At 36.2% G+C, this 16997-nt stretch overlaps 1 protein-coding gene across 2 annotated transcripts in view; it reads right to left on the bottom strand.

The window, feature by feature from the left end:
- The window catches only part of CNTLN (centlein), a 334860-nt gene that overhangs the window by 78251 nt on the left and 239612 nt on the right, over nucleotides 1-16997 (bottom strand). For both annotated transcript variants that reach the window (XM_022573778.2, XM_022573774.2), the window contains exons 17-18: nucleotides 9049-9139; nucleotides 8744-8967 (exon numbers count right to left, since the gene is read on the bottom strand). In XM_022573778.2, the coding sequence (XP_022429486.2) occupies nucleotides 8744-8967; nucleotides 9049-9139 (315 nt within the window). The remainder of the gene's footprint in view (nucleotides 1-8743; nucleotides 8968-9048; nucleotides 9140-16997) is intronic.

The raw sequence follows: 16997 nt of genomic DNA on the forward strand, positions 1-16997 counted from the left end.
CAATAAAACTAAAATTTGGTTCTTTGAGAAGACAGACAAAATTGATAAAGCTTTAGCCAGACTCATCAAGAAAAAAAGGGAGAGGACTCAAATCAATGAAATTAGAAATGAAAAAGGAGATATTACAACTGACACCGCAGAAATATAAAAGATCATAAGAGACTACTACAAGCAACTATATGCCAATAAAATGGACAACCTGGAAGAAAGGGACAAATTCTTGGAAAAGTACAACTTTCCAAGACTGAACAAGGAAAAATTAGAAAATATAAACAGACCAATCACAGGTAATGAAATTGAAACTGTAACTAAAAATCTTCCAGGGCTTCCCTGGTGGCACAGTGGTTAAGAAAACGCCTGCCAATGCAGGGGACATGGGTTCGATCCCTGGTCCGGGAAGATCCCACATGCTGCAGAGCAACTAAGCCTGTGCGCCACAACTACTGAGCCTGTGCTCTAGAGTCTGTGTGCCACAACTACTGAAACCTGCACGCCTAGAGCCTGTGCTGCACAGCAAGAGAAGCCACCAAAATGAGAAGCCTGTGCACTGCAAAAAGAGTAGCCCCTGTTCACCGCAACTGGACAAAGCCCGCGTGCAGCAACGAAGACACAACAAGGCCAAAAATAATAATCAATAAATAAAATAAATACATTTATAGAAAACAAAATCTTCCAGCAGAGAGGGTGTGGAGAAAATGGAACCCTCTTGCACTGTTGGTGGGAATGTAAACTGATACAGCTACTATGGAGAACAGTACGGAGGTTCCTTAAAAAACTAAAAATAGAACTACCATACGACCCAGCAATCCCACTACTGGGCATATACCCTGAGAAAACCATAATGCAAAAAGAGTCATGTACCACAATGTTCATTGTAGCACTATTTACAGTAGCCAGGACATGGAAGCAACCTAAGTGTCCATCAACAGATGAACAGATAAAGAAGATGTGGCACATATATACAAAGTAATATTACTCAGCCATAAAAAGAAATTCAGTTATTTGTAGTGAGGTGGATGGACCTAGAGTCTGTCATACAGAGTGAAATAAGTCAGATATAGAAAAACAAATATCATATGCTAACACATATATATGGAATCTAAAAAAAAAAAAGGTTCTGAAGGACCTAGGGGCAGGACAGGAATAAAGACATGGAGACTGGACTTGAGGACACAGGGAGAGGGAAGGGTAAGCTGGGACGAAGTGAGAGAGTAGCACTGATACATATACACTACCAAATGTAAAACAGATAGCTAGTGGGAAGCAGCTGCATAGCACAGCAAGATCAACTTGGTACTTCGTGACCACCTAGAGGGGTGGGATAGGGAGAGTGGGAGGGAGACGCAAGATATGGGGATATATGTATATGTATAGCTGATTCACTTTGTTATAAAGCAGAAATTAACACAACGTTGTAAAGCAATTATACTCCAATAAAGATGTTAAGAAAAAAAAAAACATAAAAAAAAATCTTCCAGCAAATAGAAGTCCAGGACCAGATGGCTTCACAGGTGAATTCTATCAAACATTTAGAGAAGAGTTAACACCTATCCTCCTCAAACTCTTCCAAAAAATTGCAGAGGGAGGAACAATCTCAAACTCGTTTTATGATGCCATCATCACCCTGATACCAAAACTAGACAAAGATACTACAAAAAAAAGAAAATTATAGACCAATATCAATGATGAACATAGATGCAAAAATAGTCAATAAAATACTAGCAAATAGAATCCAACAACACATGAAAAGGATCATACACGATGATCCAGTGGGATTATCCCAGGGATGCAAGGATTCTTCAATAAACGTAAAACAATCAATGTGATACACCATATTAACAAATTAAAGAATAAAAACCATATGAACATCTCAATAGATGTAGAAAAAGTTTCTGACAAAATTCAACACCCAATTATGATAAAAACACTCCAGAAACTGGGCACAGAGGGAACCTCCCTCGACATAATAAAAGGTATACATGACAAACCCACAGCAAATGTCATTGTCAATGGTAAAAAACTGAAAGCATTTCTTCTAAGATCAGGAACAAGACAAGGTTGCCCACTCTTTCCACTATTATTCAACATAGTTTTGGAACTTTCAGCCACTACAATCAGAGAAGAAAAAGAAATAAAAGGAAACCAAATCAGAAAAGAAGAAGTAAAACTGTCACTGTTTGCTGGTGACATGATACTATACATAGAAAATCCCAAAGATGTGACCAGAAAACTACTAGAGCTAATCAATGAATTTGGTAAAGTAGCAGGATACAAAATTAACGCACAGAAATTTCTTGCATTACACTATACACTAACACTATACACTAACAAAGAAAGATCAGAAAGAGAATTTAAGGAAACAATTCCATTTACCATCGCAACAAAAAAATAAAAAACCTACCTAATGAGGCAAAAGACCGGTACTCAGAACACTATAAAACACTGATGAAAGAAATCAAAGATAACATAAAGAGATGGAAAGATATACCACGCTCCTGGATTGGAAGAATCAATTCTGTGAAAACGACTATACTACCCAAAGCAATCTACAGGTTCAATGCAATCCCTATCAAATTACCAATGGCAATTTTCACAGAACTAGAACTAGAAATTTTACAATTTGTATGGAAACACAAAAGACCCTGCATAGCGAAAGCAATCTTGAGTAAGAAAAACGGAGCTGGAGGAATCCAGCTCCCTGACTTCAGACTATACTACAAAGCTACACTAATCAAGACAGTATGGTACTGGCACAAAAACAGAAAAATAGATCAATAGAACAGGATAGAAAGTCCAGAGGTAAACCCATGCACATATGGTCACCTTATCTTTGATAAAGGAGTCAGGAATATACACAGTGGAGAAAAGACAGCCTCTTTAATAAGTGATTCTGGGATAAATGGATAGACAAATCAAAAAGAATGAAATTAAAACACACCCTAACACCATACACAAAAATAAACTCAAAATGGATTAAAGACCTAAATGTAAGGCCAGACACTATAAAACTCTTAGAGGAAACCATAGGCAGAACACTCTATGACATAAGTCACAGGAAGATCCTTTTTGACCCACCTCCTGGAGGAATGGAAATGAAAACAAAAATAAACAAATGGGACCTAATGAAACTTCAAAGCTTTTGCACAGCAAAGGAAACCTTGAACAAGACGAAAAGACAACCCTCAGAATGGGAGAAAATATTTGCAAATTAAGCAACTGACAAAGGATTCATCTCCAAAATATACAAGCAGTGGGCTTCCCTGGTGGCGCAGTGGTTGAGAGTCCGCCTGCCGATGCAGGGGACACGGGTTCGTGACCCAGTCCGGGAAGATCCCACATGCCACGGAGCAGCTGCGCCCATGAGCCATGGCCGCTGAGCCTGCGCGTCCGGAGCCTGTGCTCCACAACGGGAGAGGCCACAACAGTGAGAGGCCCGCGTACCACAAAAAAAAAAAAAAATATATATATATATATATATTTACAATATATTGTATATATATATACAAGCAGCTCATGCAGCTCAAGAAAACAAACAACCCAATCCAAAAAAAAAAAAACAAACAAACAACCCAATCCAAAAAAAAAAAAATATATATATATATATATATATTTACAATATATTGTATATATATATACAAGCAGCTCATGCAGCTCAAGAAAACAAACAACCCAATCCAAAAATGGGCAGAAGACCTAAATAGACATCTCTCCAAAGAAGATATACAGATTACCGATAAACACATGAAAGAATGCTCAGTATCACCAATCATTAGAGAAATGCAAATCAAAACTACAATGAAGTATCACCTCACACTGGTCAGAATGGCCATCATCAAAAAATCTACAAACAATAAATGCTGGAGAGCGTGTGGAGAAAAGGGTACTCTCCTGCACTGTTGGTGGGAATTTAAATTGATACAGCCAGTATGGAGAATAGTATGGAGTTTCCTTAAAAGTTAAAAATAGAACTACCATATGACCCAGCAAACCCACTACTGGGCATATACACCGAGAAAACCATAATTCAAAAAGAGTCATGTACCACAGTATTCACTGCAGCTCTATTTACAGTAGCCAGTACGTGGAAGAAACCTAAATGTCCATCAATAGATGAATGGATAAAGAAGATGTGGCACATATATATAATGGAATATTACTCAGCCATAGAAAGGAATGAAATTGAGTTTTTGGTAGTGAGGTGGATGGACCTAGAATCTGTCATACAGAGTGAAGTAAGTCAGAAAGAGAAAAACAAATATCGTATGCTAACCCATATATATGGAATTGAAAAAAGTGGTACTGATGAACCTAGTGGCAGGGCAGGAATAAAGATACAGATGTAGAGAATGGACTTGAGGGCACAGGGTGGGAAGGGGAAGCTGGGATGAAGTGAGAGAGTAGCACTGACATATATACATTACCAAATGTAAAATGGATGGCTAGAGGGAAGCTGCTGCATAGCACAAGGAGATCAACTTGATGCTTTGTGATGACCTAGAGGGGTGTGATAGGGAGGCTCAAGAAAGAGGGGATATGGGGATATATGTATACATATAACTGATTCACTCTGTTGTATAGCAGAAACTAACACAACATTGTAAAGCATTTATAGTCCAATAAAGATATGAAAAAAAAAAATAAGAGTCTGCCTGCCAATGCAGGGGACATGGGTTTGAGCCCTGGTCCAGGAAGATCCCATATCTTGCAGAGCTACTAATCCTGAGTGCCGCAACTACTGAGCCTGTGCTCTAGAACCCGTGAGCCACAACTACTGAGCCCACGACCCACAACTACTGAGCCTACGACCCACAACTACTGAAGCCTGCACACCTAGAGCCTGTGCTCCGCAACGAGAAGCCACCGTAATGAGAAGCCCGTGCACCACAATGAAGAGTAGCCCCTGCTAGCCACAACTAGAGATAGCCTGCGTGCAGCAACGAAGACCCAACGCACCCAAAAAGAAGAAAAAATTAAGATTCTTTCATATTATATTGTGTGTCAATATTTCACTAATATTGGTGATTTAATAATATTCCTTGTATGAATATATCACAATCTGTTTATCCGCTCACTAACAAACGGACATTTCAGTTGTTTCTACCTTTTGGCTATTATTAATAATGCTGCTATGAATAATACTGCCTTAACATTGACTGTCTTCTTATATGGTGTCTTAAGGTAAGATAGAGGCAAGAGATTGGGTTTTCTCATTTCTTTTCTGAGCATGCACATGGCTCTATGAATGCATGTGTCCTCTAGATTCCCAAGAATATGTCAGAGCCTTTCAAAACTCTTATGGGCATCTCATTCCCCATTCAAGCTATTTGGTTAATATATTGTTTGACGAAAACTGGAATCCATCACCCTCAGGCAACCTGAAGTTAAGACACTTGCCTGTACTGTAGCTGACAACCCCATCCACCAACCCCTCCCTGCCGAGAAGAGAGCTGTCCACACTGAATGAGATCAGAGTGCCTGGGGTCTTCCAGAGAACCACTGGATAGAGCAAATAATGACAATTGATTGGGAATGAGGCTTACAAGGAGCTCCAGTTCCATTCTGCTTCTTCTGGTAGCTGCCAGGATGCATGGGGAACATGCACTATTATTTTTCCAAGACTATTGCTGACCTGGGACAAATTAAAATGCCTGTTCCATCAAAGTTTCCTGTTCTTATCTAGACACATTTGTTTTTCTTGAATAAACACTCCTTAGATCCTTGCAAGTATGGTTAATTTCCAGAGTTTCACTGAAGAATTGTAAGTGATCCCTAATATGCACACAGAGTCTCTATAAAATGCTTTATAGTTTTCATGTAAAATACCTCTGCTTGATCTTCAATCTTTTTAAAGATAAGGAATTCATCTTTTCAGCTTAGAAAACCTGTAACTTCCTTGAACCATCTATTAATTCCCTTAGGAATATTACATTAACGCTTAGAAGACTTGGTTCTGTACCCAGTGTTATGAAAATGTTGATTCTCAACAATTTTTGCCCTTTTTTCCATTGTTTTTATGGAAGAGTAAATTTTCAAAGTCCTTACACTAATAGTGATATATGCTACAACATGGATGAACTTTGAAAACATTATGCTAAGTGAAAGAAGCCAGACACAAAAGGCCAGATATTGTTGATTCCATCTATATTAAATGTCTAGAATATGCAAATCCAAATAAACAGAATGTAGATTAGTGATTGCCTAGGGCTCAGAGAGATGGGGAAATGGAAGGATGATAAGCAAAGGGTTCAGGGTCTCTTTCTGACGTTATGAAAATGTTCTAAAATTGATTTTGGTGATGGTTGCACAACTTTGTCCATATTGTAACAACCACTGAATTAAATGATAGAATTGTCTGGTATGTGAATTATGTTTCATTAAAGTTACTGCCAAAAATAATAATAGTGGGTGATTTTACCCACTCTCAATAATTGATACTTCATTTACCTCACTCTCAATAATTGACAAAACTGAACAGAAAACCAGCAACAACAGAAGAGTTGAACATCAGTATTAACCAACTACATGTAAGAGATATATACAGAACACCCAACCCAACAACAGCAAAATACAAATTCTTATCAAGTGCAAATGGAACATTCTCCAAGATCTACTATATGTTAGGTCACAAAACAAGTGTTAATACATTTATAAAAACCAGATCATAGAAAGTAACTTCCAGTGTAAGTGTGGAACATGGGTCAAGATTGGGTATAAGTCCACTCTTGGAATAAAGGCCAAACACAGTTCCTGTTAGTACAACTATTATACCACTAATCTTTTATAAGTAAAACATTTCTAAGCATTGCTTGAATCAAACCACTAGATATTGGAAGTAGGGAATTTATAATTTAAAATTATGTGTGATAGTGGTTTAAAATTTATTTTCTAGAACGATGAAAATATTACTTTTGTGTAAACAATAAATCATTCCTTATACACACAAATACCTTTAAGAATGGATACTTAAGCAGTCTCCCAAGGCAACAGAAATAAAAGCAAAAATAAACAATAATATTGGGAACTAATCAAACTTACAAGCTTTTGCACAGCAAAGGAAACCATAAACAAAACTAAAAGACAACCTACCAACTGGGAGAAAATATTTGCAAATGGTGTGACCAACAGAAGCTTAATTTCCAAAATATACAAACAGATCATACAATTCAATAACAACAACAGCAAAGAAAAATTCAATCAAAAAAGGGCAGAAGACCTAAGTAGACATTTCTCCAAAGAAGACATACAGATGGCTCATAGGCACAAGAAAAGATGCTCATCACTGTTAATTATTAGAGAAATGAAAATCAAAACTGCAGTGAGGTACCAACCCACACCAGTCAGAATGGCCATCATTAAAAATTTACAAATAACAAATGCTGGAGAGGGTGTGGAGAAAAGGGAATCCTCTTACACTGATGGTGGGAATGTACATTGTTGTAACCACTATGGAAAATAGTATGGAGGTTCCTCTAAAAACTAAAAATGGAGTTGCCATATGATCCAGTAATCCCACTCCTGAGGATATACCCAGACAAAACTATAATTCAAAAAGATACATGCACCCCTATGTTCAGAGCAGCACTATTTACAATAGCCAAGACATGGAAACAACCTAAATGTCCATTGACAGATGAATGGATAAAGATGTGGTATACACACACACACACACACACACACACACACACAAAATGGAATATTACTCAGCCATTAAAAAGAATGAAATAATGCCATTTGCAGCAACACAGTTGGACCTAGGGATTTTCATACTAAGAGAAGTAAGTCAGAAAGAGAAAGTCAAATACCATATGATATCACTTATATATGAAATCTAAAATACAACACAAATGAACATATCTATGAAACAGAAGAGACTCAGAGACATAGAGAACTTGTGGTTGCCAAGGGGGAGGAGGGGTGGGGAAAGGAAGGATTGGGAATTTGGGATTAGTAGACGCAAACTATTATATACAGGATGGATAAACAAGGTCCTGCTGTATAGCACAGGGATTACATTCAATTCCTTGTGATAAAACCATAACAGAAAGGCATATGAAAAAGAATATATATGTATAATTGAGTCACTTTGCTGTCAGCAGAAATTAACACAACATTGTAAATCGACTATACTTCAATAAAAAAATTTTAAAAAGAATAGAGACTTAAGGAATAATCTGTTCTTTTTTATTTGCTTTAAGATTAAATTATGATAACCAGCAGTAAGGTATACTGTGTCTAAAAATTGTTACAGAAAACTCAGCTCACCTGAGTAAAAATATATGTGTTATAGGAACACATTAATATAGATATTTATATTAAAATCTTCACATTTTATACTAGTATTTGCAAAGAAGAGCTGGGGCAATTACTAGTTAATAATGTGATTTAGAATGATAAATGGAAAGTTTTAGACATGGGCAAATGGGCGAGCTAAATGAATTTATGGAGCCTGCTTTTAAAATCTAAGATATAACAGAATAAATATGACATAAAAATGTTAAGGTAAAGAAAAAAACTAAGTGGAAAAGGAATTCTACTAAAATACTTGTCAAAAGATTTGGAGTTCTTCTTAATAAGACCTTATTTAAGAAATCTAGATATTAAACATTTCATCAGTTAGCAGTGTCTGGGAAATTTTTAAACTCAGACATGTCTAACACAAATATGAACCAAACAACACATGTAAAACAAAATATCCATTTTTAAAATATAGTCTACTGGAATTTATTTGTAACGTTTCCTTTACCTTTATTGTCTGTCTGCTTGTTTGAAACCGCTGATCAGACACTTGCTGCTGGTGAAGGAGCTTTTCATTGACTTCTTTATATTCTTTAATAGACAGTTCTGCTGCTTTTTTGGCATTCAAAAGTACACTGTTCTGTTGTTGCAAGGATACTATACGTTCTCGTAATAAAATAATACTGCTATTTGACTTCTGGGCCGTTATATTTTTCCAGTTTTCTCTGTTAACTATACAAAAAGAATGTTAATAATTTTTTAAAAAATCTCATTAAATTAAAAAGACATTGTTAATTTCGAATGTATTCTTACCTCTGGTAGGACCTGTCGTATGTGAACTCTTTTGAATATTACTATTCTTCTTTTGAAAAGTTGGTTTTTTGGCATTCTTGTGAAAATAATTCTAAATTTGAAAGTTTCATAAAAATTAGATTATTACTCAATAACAATTTCAAGTGAACCAACATAGTATACAATATTTCTTTACTTAAAAACATATTTGTGCAGAGTTAAAAAATAAGTCTGGACAATAAAATTCTATAATTGATGCCAAGAACTCATAAATGAACATAATACGTGCACTAACGTTGACCTAGCAGGTAGAAGATAAAAATACAAAAATGAACCCAAAAGTAGTAGAAATTTAACCTATGAACAGTTTACAAAGCTAGGAGTAAAAATAGTAAAAGTGGCAAAAATAAAATAACTATATTTAATAATGTATTCTCTGGGAATCTAGTTCCTTTTCTCAAATACTGTTCTCCATTGTAGAATGACAAATCCCTTCTTACAAATGAAGCTAAAATAATGTTGATGAAAATAAAGTAACTTTCCTTGAATCTGTATCTTTTCCTCATGACATTCCAACACACTGAGACTAAATAAAATGAAGCCATGTTGACTTTTGTTCCAAACTGTTTCACCGATCTATAAAAGCTTTCCCAAAACAAAAACTTAAATAGGAATATGTTTCACAATATTATAAATCCTAATAATAAAATATGTTGTTTTGTTTAAGAATTTATTGCCCGGGAAACAGGAAAAATATCAACCTAGAAAACTATTTCTTTAAAAAAGGGAATTTTTTTCAAACAACCCAATTCAGGAACATATAAAAATGGAAGGAAAAAATAAATTTGACCAAATGTTACTTTGACAACGAGCCATACATTTTATATCAACAGATATATAAACTATACTATATTATACATAAGGCATGGCCCTAAAGTAATAGAACTGATTTATTAACACAAATACCAGAAACTTCTAACTAAGATAGGGTTTTCCTTTAAACGAATTACTTTCCTTTAAACGAACTATGTTTCATTAAATATCTCATTTGAACTTGTCTTCAGGACCAGTATATAAGATATATTTTTAAATGTTTCATTCCCTTATTAAGATTCAGTTAATATTATGCACTGGTCATGTATCTACCACTATAAAAAGATCCAAAATAGAACTATCAAATTACCAATATTAGTTACCAGACTTGATATCAAATTAACTGGACCTAAAATAAAAAAGAGGCTTCCATTTCCAGTATTATTATTGATCAGAAATCCAGAAATATTCTTATACTTTTGAAGGAAGCACACTTAAAGCATGTTTTAAACATGACAAAGTGTTAAGGGAAATTCTGAGGCCAAAAATAAAGTAAAGCAAGAATTCAGAGGGATTTCCCTGGCGGTCCAGTGGTTATGATTCCAGGCTTTCACTGCTGGGGGCCCAGGTTCAATCTCAGGGACTAAGATCCCACAAGCCGTGTGGTGCAGCGAAAAAAAAAAAGAATCCAGAGAGACAAGTGACAAGCAAAGTGGCTAACAAAATATAGGACAACTCATAATCCCTTGTGACCTTGAAATTCAATTTAAATACCAAAGCAGAATATAGGAGGAAAGGAAAGAAAGCCTAGGCCCCAGCTCCAGATGAGAAATTTGAAGTCACAAAGCTAGGGCACTGTATATAGCAATAGCCTGTACCTTTTTTATTGCTGAGTAGTATTCTATGGTATCAATGTATCATAGTTTGATTAACCATTCAGCTATTAAAGAAAATTTTGGTTGTTGCAGTTTTTAGCTATTAAAAATAAAGCTGTTATGACCATTCAGGTACAAGTTTTTTAGGTAAACAAAAATTTTCATTTCTGTAAGTGTCCAAGAGTGAGAGAGCTGGGTTGTATGGTAAGCATATGATTAATATTTTTTTTTCTAAAGAAACTGCCTACTGTTTCCCAGAGTGCTATACCACTTTATATTCACACAAGCACTGCATAAGAGATCCAGTTTCTCTGCATCCTTGTTAGCACTTGGTATTGTCGCTATTTTTTATTTTAGGTGTTCTAACAGATGTGTATCTCATCAGGGTCTTAATCTGCATTTCCCTAATGGTTAATGATGTTGAATGTCTTTATGTGTGCGTACTTGCCATACATTTATTCTTTTCAGTGAAATGTCTGTTCATGTCTTTTGCCTGTTTTCTCCTTGGATTGTTTGATTTTCTACTGTTGAGCTTCAACAAAATCCTTATATATTCAAGACATCAGTGCTTTCTCAAATATATGATTTATAAATACTTCCTCCCAGTCTGTAGTATGTCTTTTTAATCCTCTTAATGGGGTCTTTCACAAAGCAAAAGTTCTTAATTTTTGATGAAGTCAAAATTTGATGTTTTCTTTTAGGGATCATGCTTTTGATAACATGTCTAAAAACTCTTCAGCAAGTCTTAACTCCCAGAGATTTTCTCTTATGGTTCCTTCTGAAAGTTTTATAATTTGTTTTACACTTATATCTGTGAGCTATTTCAAGTTAATTTCTGCATAAGGTGTGAGGTTTAGGTATAGGTTTATTTTTTTTTTGCCTAGGGATCTCCAATTGTTCCAGCACTATTTGTTGAAAAGACTATCCTTCCTCTATTGAACTGCTTTTGCACACTTTTCAAAAATCAGTTGTTTTTCATACTTGTGGAGCCACTTCTAAGTTCTCTATTCCATCATGTAAGTATTAAACCTTTCTTCCCCTCTTGGTGGGTGTTTGGTGTCACCAGTCTTGACATCAAATTGAGTGGTGGGGAATGATGACATCCTCTGTGGGGCAGACACAAAATAGTTATCTTATTTTTTGGTTAATTTCCCATTTGGTTCTTTTTTATATATTCTATTTCATTGATGAGAATTTCTATTTCATTCTTGAGATGTTCTATTTTTTCATTTGTTTCAAACCTGTTTGTAAATGCTTGTTGAAGCATTTTTAATGACAGCTACTTTAAAGTGCTGTCATATAATCTGATTGTCTATGTCATCTTGCTGTTACCTTCTGTTGTTTCCTTTTTTTCATGCAAGTTGAGGTGTTCCTGGTTGCTAGGTATAATGAGTGATTTTCAGTTATATCCTGGACATTTTGGGTATTATGTTTCAAGACTCCATATCTTATTTAAATCTTTTGTTTTAGCAGGCTTCCTCTGATGCCACACTCATGGGGCAAGGAGGACCACCTCATTACCGCCAGTTGGGGATAGAAGTCCAGTCTCTGCTGACACCCTGGTTGGGGAGGGGCACTTCATTACTCTTGGTGGGGGTGAAAGTTCAGGCTCCCCACAGACCTCTGCTAATACCACCCTGGTTGGGAAATGGAGCAGGACTTTGTTTCTGCTCCTAACTTGGCCTCTCTTGACACAGTGCAGAGGGTGTGGGAGGCTTTATAGATATGCGAGGTAATGAAAGTCCGAATTTCTGCACTTCACCTCTGAAATCTAGAGGAACCCTGCTAGGAAACAAAAGGGGCATCTCTTTATTGCTGGATAGAGGTAGATGTCCAGCTCCCCATGTGGTCTCTAATGACATAAATTGAGGGAGTCATTACCATTGGCCCCTCACTGGGCCCTGTTAGAAGGAGGAGGGATGCCTTCTTATAGCCAGGTGAGAGTGAAAGTGTAGGTTCCCCACTACATCTTTACTGGTGGGGGTAGCTGTAGGGTTGTAATTTTTTCTGTAGTGTTCGGCTAGAGTAGTACAGTTATTGTGTAAAAGTTTTCTATCTTACTGGGCTGTCCATTTCCTAATCCTTTGACTAGAGAGAACAGGGTCTTACAGGGGACTTTTATCATCTAACCAATTGGCCTTTCCAAGTTGCAGGTTTCTTCAGCACCCAGGCCAGGATATGTCAGGCAAAATGAAAACCCAGAGAACTCACCAACCATGTTCTTCTTTCAGTGCTGAGATCCCTACCCAGTGTGTCTCCTCTCCACCTTTCAGAGTCTTCTCATAGTTTTATTATTAAATTTATATTTATAGAGTCCCTATCAAAATCCCAAAGGATTGTTTGTGAGAAGCTGATTCTAAAGAGCCAAGGACCAAGAATACTGAAGAGACTCTTGAAAGAAAACAAGGTGGGAGACTTGCTCTATTATAAATCAAGGGTACTATACAATAACCTTAATGAGACAGTATGGTATAGATAAATATACTGATGGAACAGAAGAAAAAGTCTAGAGACATACCTGCACGTATATGCATGTGTAATTTACAGCAAAGTTGGTGCTGTTGAACAGTGGGGCCAAGTGTAAAACTTAATCCCTATCATTCATCACATGCAAAAATCAATGCCAGACAGACATAAAAATCAAAACAGTAAATCAGATAAAATAGAAAAAGATAACAAGTAGTATAAAAAATATCTAAGTTGAAGTAGGTAAAAAATAATTACAGAGAACATAAAAAGTGTTATTCATACAGGAAAAAAATTGTTAAATTTGACCACAATAGAATTATGATGTTCTATTCCCAAAAAGATTCCAATAAAAAGGGTGAAAAGGCATAGCATGGAGTAGGGCAAGATATCTACAGTGTATATAATCAACATAAGGCTCATATGTAGCATATGTAAGAACTCCTACAGATGAATAAGAAAAAGACAGACAACTCATTTGTAAATGGCACAGAGTTGGGGAAGCAATTCACAGAGGAATTCCAAATGGTCAATAATAGTAAGAAAGTATTATTCAACACTTTATTAGTAATCACACAATGTAAACTAAACCCACAATGATATACCTCAACATACAAACAAAAGTGGCTGAGATAAGAAGGACTAACATAACAAATGTTGATGAGAAGCAGTAAAAATGTTTACAGCCTGTTGGTGGGTACAACACTTCGGAAAATAGCAGTATCACCGAAAATTGTAGAAACACATAGTCTATGGTGCAGTAATTCTACCCCCTAGGGATTTCATTACAGAGACGTCCATACCAGTACAGTGGAAGACATTTACAAGAATATTCATTGCAACATTATTTGCAAGAAATCCAAACTGAAGCAACCCAAAATTCAGCAATAGAATGGATAAATAGTGATATATTTGGACAATGAAATACTATATACAACAAAAAAAATGAATGAACTCCACATAACACTGAATAAAATAAGGCAAGAACCAAAAGAAGACATACCATATAGATTCCATAAAGTTCAAAAGCAGGCAAAATTAACCATAATATTAGAAGAAATAAAATTATAAAGAAAAGAAGGGGAGTGATTAAAGGTAAGATAATGGTTACCTTTGGAGTGAGGGAGAAGTTCTACTATTTCCCAAACCCAATTGGTACAATTTGATCAACTGTTACTTTCTGACTGCCAACAATGTACACAGATCTACTCAAAGTAGTTTACACTAACACTCGTTTTATGAATAGAATTATGAGTTCCTTTTATTTATAAACTCATTAAGCTGCACAAAATCGACGGCAACTAAACAAAATTCACAATAATATAATGTATAACAAAATAGTTTTCTGTAAAATCTATTTATCAACCAACCACTCAATCAGCAGGTACTTCTTCATCATGGTAGTCACTAAAATAAACTTTTGTCATCCTGGAACTTTTTCCTCTAAAGTTCTGGCCAGATCTCAAATAATAAACACTTTGAATTAGGTTTTTAAAGAACCTTATACGTTACTTCAATGGTAATCTTTTTTTTTTAAACAAAATAAAATTACCTTTTTTCATTTTTTCACTGATTTACATTGAATAGATAAAACTTTTGATGACATGATGTATCAATGATAAGAATTATTGAATAAGTTGTTTTGGAACGTCAATATTTTAAGATTTAAAATATAATGGGGATAGGGGGTGCTTCAAGATGGTGGAGTAAGATGTGGAGGGGATCACCTTCCTCCCCACAAATACATCAGAAATACATCTACATGTGGAACAACTCCTACAGAACACCTACTGAAAACTAGCAGAAGACCTCAGGCTTCCGAAAAGGGAAGAAACTCCCCACGTACCTGGCCGTGAGACTGACAGGGTCTTGGTGCTCCAGCCGGGTGTTAGGCCTGAGCCTCTGATGTGGGAGTGCCAAGTTCAGCACACTGGTCCACTAGAGACGTCCCAGCCCTGTGTAATATCAATCGATGAGACCTCTCCCAGAGATCTCCATCTCAATGTTAAGACCCACCTCCCTCAACGACCAGCAAGCTCCATAGCTGGACACCACATGCCAAACAACTAGCAAGACAGGAACACAACACCACCCATTAGCAGAGAGGCTGCCTAAAATCATACTATGTTCACAGACACCCCAAAACACACCACCAGACCTGGACCTGCCCACCACAAAGATAAGATTCAGCCTCATCCACCAGACACAGGTACTAGTCCCCTCCACCAGGAAGCCTACACAAACCACTGAATCAACTTTAGCCACTGGGGACAGACACCAAAAACAACGGAACTATGAACCTGCAGCCTGCAAAAAGGAGACCGCAAACGCAGTAAGATAAGCAAAATGAGCAGAGAGAAAAACACACACCAGATGAAGGAGCAAGGTAAAAACCCACCAGACCTAAAAAATGAAGAAGAAATAGGCACTCTACCTGAAAAAGAAATTCAAAATAATGACAGTAAAGATGATCCAAAATCTTGGAAATAGAATAGAGAAAATGCAAGAAACATTTAACAAGGACCTAGAAGAACTAAAGAGGAAACAAGCAACAATGAACAACCCAAAAAATGAAACTTAAAATACTCTAGAAGGGATCAATAGCAGAATAACTCGGGCAGAAGAACGGATAAGTGACCTGGAAGATAAAATAGTGGAAATAACTACTGCAGAGCAGAATAAAGAAAAAAGAATGAAAAGATCTGAGGACAGTCTCAGAGACCTCTAGGACAACATTAAACGCACCAACATTCGAATTACAGGGGTCCCAGAAGAAGAAGAGAAAAAGAAAGGGACTGAGAAAATATTTAAAGAGATTATAGTTGAAAACTTCCCTAATATGGGAAAGGAAATAGTTAATCAAGTCCAAGAAGCACAGAGAGTCCCATACAGGATAAATCCAAGGAGAAACACACCAAGACACATATTAATCAAACTATCAAAAACGAAATACAAAGAAAACATTAAAAGCAGCAAGGGAAAAACAACAAATAACACAGAAGGGAATCCCCATAAGGTTAACAGCTGATCTTTCAGCAGAAACTCTGCAAGCCAGAAGGGACTTGGCGGACATATTTAAACTGATGAAGGAGAAAAACCTAAAACCAAGATTACTCTACCCAGCATGGATCTCATTCAGATTTGATGGAGAAATTAAAACCTTTACAGAAAAGCAAAAGCTGAGAGAGTTCAGCACCACCAAACCAGCTTTACAACAAATGCTAAAGGAACTTCTCTAGGCAAGAAACACAAGAGAAGGAAAAGACCTACAATAACAAACCCAAAACAATTAAGAAAATGGGAATAGGAACATACATATCGATAATTACCTTAAATGCAAATGGATTAAATGCTTCCACCAAAAGACACACACTGGCCTAATGGATACAAAAACAAGACCCATATATATGCTTTCTACAAGAGATCCAATTCAGACCCAGGGACACATACAGGCTGAAAGTGAGGGCATGGAAAAAGATATTCCATGCAAATGGAAATCAAAAGAAAGCTGGAGTAGCAATTCCCATATCAGACAACATAGACTTTAAAATAAAGACTATTATAAGAGATAAAGAAGGACACTACATAATGATCATGGGATCGATCCAAGAAGAAGATATAACAATTATAAATATTAATGCACCCAACATAGGAGCACCTCAATACATAAGGCAAATACTAAGAGCCATAAAAGGGGAAATCGACAGTAACGCATTCATAGTAGGGGACTTTAACACCCCATTTTCACCCATGGACAGATCATCCAAAATGAAAATAAATAAGGAAACACAAGCTTTAAATGATACAATAAACAAG

The sequence above is a fragment of the Delphinapterus leucas genome, chromosome 6 (assembly GCF_059928025.1).
Source record: "Delphinapterus leucas isolate spDelLeu-1000000601 "Yukka" chromosome 6, BTC_Dleu_Yukka2, whole genome shotgun sequence".
NCBI classification, from domain to species: Eukaryota; Metazoa; Chordata; class Mammalia; order Artiodactyla; family Monodontidae; genus Delphinapterus; species Delphinapterus leucas.